This window comes from Tupaia chinensis, unplaced genomic scaffold, assembly GCF_000334495.1.
Source record: "Tupaia chinensis unplaced genomic scaffold, TupChi_1.0 Scaffold148488_1, whole genome shotgun sequence".
In the NCBI taxonomy this organism is placed as follows: domain Eukaryota; kingdom Metazoa; phylum Chordata; class Mammalia; order Scandentia; family Tupaiidae; genus Tupaia; species Tupaia belangeri.
In genome coordinates this window covers 349,438-354,989 of record NW_006208337.1, presented here as the reverse complement: position 1 = coordinate 354,989, position 5,552 = coordinate 349,438, and the positions used below count along the sequence as shown (strand labels likewise).

Here is a 5,552-nt window from a genome sequence, read left to right as displayed (position 1 = left end):
TTCCCGAAGAAAAACTCCATGCCCAGAAATTTTCACCAGTAAATTATTTCAAATATTTGATTAAAAAAATAATGAGGATTTACATAAATTTTAGAGACAGAGAGAGAAAAGAATGCTTCCAACTCATCTCATGAGGTCACCATAACCCTAAGTTACAGCCCAGCTCTGGTGGTGTGAGCGGCAGAGTGCTGCTATGCCGTGGGGCCAAATGGGAGGCCTGGGTTCAAATCCAGGCTGACTTGGAAAATGTGAACATCTACCCTTGCCTCACACCTTCTACAAAAATGGTCTTCCAATGGAAGACCTAAATATAAGAACTAAAACTATAGCATTTTCCAGAGAAAAACAGGAGAATAATTATGCAAGATGAGACTAGAGTATTACCTTGCAGGGGGCTCCTACTGGCCAGATCAGAGGTAACTGAACACGAATGAACCACCACAGTAACTGGTTATATCCCATCAAAAAACGGAATCCATGCTACACTGATGGTCACGATTAATAAGTAAATGAACAGAGACAGATGAGGGGGAGGGAGGATGCAGACTCATAAACATAGAATGAGTGGAGGAGTCCAAACAGGTGTTTTGCGATCACAATTGTCCCAACTGGGCCAGTTCTCCATGAATACAAAATACAGGTGAGTGAGTGCGAGGAGAACCTGTGTGTCCCTATGCATCTCCCACATTACTTACTAGTTTTTAAGGGCAAAATCTGGCAAAGAAACCAAATAATTTTTTTTAAAGCTTTTTGCCATATGGTATGTGTGTTTGCCAGAGGGAAAAAGAGAGACACAAAGTTAGAAATCATCTCGTACCCTGCCCAGTACTCCTTACCATTGAAATGCCAACATGCCATGCATGCCAGAGAGGAGAGAAAGAAGCCTGTACAAAGGGGTCCAGTCATGCCGTCGCCCTTTTCCCCATGTTTCTACATCTTGCCGGGCACTTCGGCACACACACCCAACATGCTGCCTCCAGGACCAAGACTTGAACCACAGCTGGCCTTTGGGATCTGGGTCCCACTGCAGGGCCCAATTCTGTGCTATGGGACCAGCTTGGGTATTTTTGAATCTGACTGTGAGGAAACCTAAAACAAACCTAAACTGAGGTGTTCCTCACAAGTGTCAATGTCGTGGAAGACAAAGAGGGCTGCGGGTCTGTTCCAGATGAAAGGAGACCAGCAGGGCATGTTCAGGAACTGCAGAATTGTTCTGCACTGGGTCCTGCCCTGGGAGAAATGCTACAGAAGACAGAGCAGGACAACTGCCAACACTGAAACAGGGGGCAGATGAGACAGGAAAGCACTGATGTTGAAAATGACACTTTAGTCACGTCAGATGACGCTCCCTTCTTAGGAAACTGCATGATCTGTAAAGAGGCAGAGGGTTGCAATGGTGGAACTTACACTCAGATGGACCAAAAATAACTAAATGTTTGTACGGGACAGAGGGAGAAAAAAAAACGTGCCAAATGTTAAAAGAACTGGTAAGCCTGAGAACTAGTGACTTTAGGAAAAAAAGAAATTGAGATTTTCTACTGATAATTCAGCCTCCAGCCCACAAACTTGAGTGATTGAACTTCAAGTTTGGGAAGGAACACACCATCTGTCAGATGACTAGAAATCACCGCAGGGCCACAAGAAATATGGGAATGCAAGAAAATACCTCTCCTCCAAGGGAAAAGAACAACTCCTTTTCATCATCCATAGACAGTTCAATGGAAATCATGGAAACGTCTGATAAAGAATATAGAACATTCATAATGGTGAAGCTAACAGAGATGGGAGAGAAGAGAGACAACGAACTGCAGAAGAGAAAGGAGAAAGGAGCTGACGAGTTCCAGGTGGTGAAGAAATTCTTTCAAGATCTGAAAGAGGAACTGCACACTTTACAAAAGAATCAGATGGAACTGTTAGAGATGAAGGCTGTAATACAGGAAGTCAAAAATCTCTCTTCAAAGTATTAAAAACAGACTAGATCATACACAAAATCTCAGAGGTAGAAGAGAAAATTGCTGGGTAGAAAAATCCACCACTGGGACTAGCAGTTAGTATAATGGCTATGTCGCTGGACTCCCATGTAGTCGACCGCGGTTCGAGTCCTGGACCCAGTGGCTTAAAACTCACGCCGGGCGCGTGTGTATGCGTGGCCAAGATCCCGAAAGAAGAATAGAGGAGAAGGGATTTCTCACCTTCTGTCTATCTCTCTCTCTCTCTGTCTAGCGAGTGCACACGCTCTAAGGCAAAAACCCCTACAAAAAAAAAAAAAAAAGAAAGAAAAATCCACCACGAAGACTGAGAAAAGTGTCCAAAAAAATTGAGAATACTATACGAAAAATACTAGATACCATCAAACATCCCAACATCCGGATAATTGGCATTCTAGAAGGCAAAGAGACTTATAAGGGCATTGATAATCTATTCCATGAAATCCTGCAAGAAAAATTTCCAAACCTAGAGAAGCATTCAAAGATCCAGTCCCAAGAAATACAAAGGACCCCAAGTAGAATCATTCCAAGAGGATCTTCTCCAAGACGCATTATAGCCAGACTAACCAAAACCATAGACAAAGACAAGTTACAAAGATTGACAAGAGAAAAACAGCAAGTTACCTACAAAGGCTATCCCATCAGGCTAACAGCAGACCTCTCATCAGAAACAACGCAAGCGAGGAAAGAATGGGAAAATATATTCAACATGTTCAGGGAAAAGCAATTACAACCAAGAATACTGTACCTGGCAAGATTATCCTCCATATGGGAAGAGAAGACAAGAACATTCTCAGATAAACAAAATCTGAAACAATTTACCATCACCAGACCAGATCTCCAATAAGTTCTCAAGGGAGTGCTATGTCAGGAAAATTAAATGCAGACATGCAGAAATAAGAGTTCAAAAACTAAGAAAATGGCCAAATTAATCGTAGGGACAAGTCTAGAGTTGAGTATTATATCCCAGAATTCAATCAGGAAGATCGAACCACAAGAGTAGATTAAGTACATGAGACTGAACTGGTGAAACAGCATTCTGTGACTTTTGACTAAAATATTGCTGCTTTTTTTCTAGGCTTTGTTGTCCGGTTTTAAGAGTTTTTGTCCTGTCTTGAGCTGTCCATAGTTCATGTACCTACTATTTGAACAGAATCCTAGCCTGTTTCCTGGCTTTAAGTTTTAAGCAAATTTCCTTACCAATCCCAAACAGCTTTTCTTGAAATCACCAGCTGCACTTGCTATTGAAAGTAGTTAGATTATTTAAGAAATTGTCTGATCAATAAAATGTGGGGGTTGAGGGGAGGAATGGGAGACAACTGTATACACCAGACACAGCGTGAGAAGAGGGTGGGAAAGGGCAGAGGGTCAGACATAGGGATAAATAAATATATGAAACTAGAAATGGAAAATTATTGATGATTACATATATGATTAAAAAAATGCATATTTGATGACCGCAGTAAGTTATATAGCCCCAGCTAGGTGCTACTTTATAGTATGTTCATTCTACTCACTGAGGTTTATGCCTGAAGTCAGACTTATGTTCATGGATATGTATATATCAGCTGCACTTTCTATTGGAAATATTTAGATTAATTATGTTCATTAGCAAATCAATAAAATGGGGGAAAGGCACAGAAAGCAACCATGGATACCAGAGACAGTGTGGGAAGAGGGTGGGACACGGCAGAGGGTGAGGGATAGGGAATCAAGGATGGGGAAAAAAAAAAGCAAAATATACAGGAAACAAGAAATGAAAAATTATTTGTTGACGATAACATGTATGCTGATGTGCTTAATTGAGCCAACATACAGTGTATTCTGGATGAGAAATCTTTTTGTATGCTGTAATGATGTATAATAAATAAGTAAATTTAAATTTAAAAATAAAATAAATTTAAAAAAAGAAAAATAAAGAAACATAAATGTTAACAAAGGTAAACCTCACAGTGCTACTTTTCTTACAACTTAATGCAGTATTTTTAAAAAGTATGAAAAAAAAGAAAAGCCTGGTAGTGTAGGAAATAATGTTAGAATTACACTTAGTGTCAGAGTCCTGGCGTCTATTCCTAGGAATATCTGTACAAAATAATCCACAACCTCTCTGACTCAACCGCCTCTCCTCTGAAATGTCAGCTTTGTATGTACCTGCCCTCAGCGTAGGGATTGCCCAAGGGCGGAGAGGGAGATCTGAAGAGGAGCTCAGATCTGGTTGGTGACACCCACGTGTGTGAGGGAGTTGGGAAACAGGTGCTAGGAGTATCAGAAATCCAAGTGAGGAAGACAGAAACAGAAGTCGGTGCATGGCAGCCCTGACCGTCATCCTGCCACCTGAAGTTCAGCTGTGCGAGAGCAGAGATGCACAGGTGACCCCGCCTCCTCCCCCTGCAACCCACTCGAGCACCAGGACACCTTTGGCACAAGTGGGCAGCAGCTCCCGCCTGGGGCCAAGCCAAGATGCAGGACACCCCATACACGGAGACTCTCAGAGCAGCTGAGGTAGGGAGTAGGCCAGATTCAAGTCGGCTGGAAATATTTACTCAACTCAAACCCCCATGCTTCTAAACCATGGTCTGCAGTTTTAGAAAAAATCTGCACTTGACTCAAGAGGACCATATCCTACCGGTTTGTGATGATGTCATCCCAGATGTTCATTGGGTCCCTTCTGGAATCTGGGTATCTGTTTGACCAGGTGTTGAGAAGTCTCTTCAGGGGAACTTGAGATGATAAATTGCCTAAAAATAAAATTGGAAGACAGTCATAGCTGCAGTCCAATGACAAGACCAACTGACAAAATGAGGTCATCATTAATAAATAAAAATTTATTAAGAATTTCTGTTCCAAATTAAAAATCTTATCTTTCACAAAAGAAACACGAAGTAACCATACTAATGTAATAAACTCTGGCATTTAGACTCAATCACTCATGGATACAGAATAAAGAAGGGAAAGCAAACATACACCGTTGTTTTACATTTATTACAGGTCCACAATCTCTCATCTGCAATTCCAAAATCTAAGAAGCACTCAACGCTGAAGAAGTTTTCACATGACGGTCACAGGTTTTCCTGATGCCATATCCTGATGCTAACTGACACGGGGCTACTAAACCTGCTTCTGCCACTAACAGGCACACACACCTACTGGAGACGCCCCACTACGTTAACTCAAGAACCCTGACCAGCCGATAGTGTGCACAAGAGGCTACATTTCTACAAATGCCTCTCAGAGCAGTTTGGCCGCAAGGTCTTGGATAGGGATTCATAATCTCTCTCAAGCCGTAGGCATCTCACACTGTACCATTTACAGCTTTAGTCTTCTCTCCATTGGTGGGAAATAGTGGTCAGGATCACATCCGGGGTTTGAAATTCGGATCTTTCACTCAATAGACAGATAGAAAGGAAGGAAGGAAGGAAGGAAAGAAGGAAGGGAGGGAGGGAAGGAAGGAGGGAGGTTGGGAGAAAGAAAAAGAGAAAGAGAGAGGGAGGGAAAGAAAGAAAGAAAAGAAAGAAAGAAAGAAAGAAAGAAAGAAAGAAAGAAAGAAAGAAAGAAAGAAAGAAA

General features: G+C 41.7%; 1 protein-coding gene across 1 annotated transcript in view; it reads right to left on the bottom strand.

The window, feature by feature from the left end:
* PRKDC (protein kinase, DNA-activated, catalytic subunit) overlaps positions 1-5,552 on the bottom strand; it is a 203,018-nt gene that overhangs the window by 42,486 nt on the left and 154,980 nt on the right. Inside the window, exon 69 of the mRNA XM_006170448.3 lies at positions 4,615-4,726. Coding sequence (XP_006170510.1) covers positions 4,615-4,726 — 112 coding nt within the window. The remainder of the gene's footprint in view (positions 1-4,614; positions 4,727-5,552) is intronic.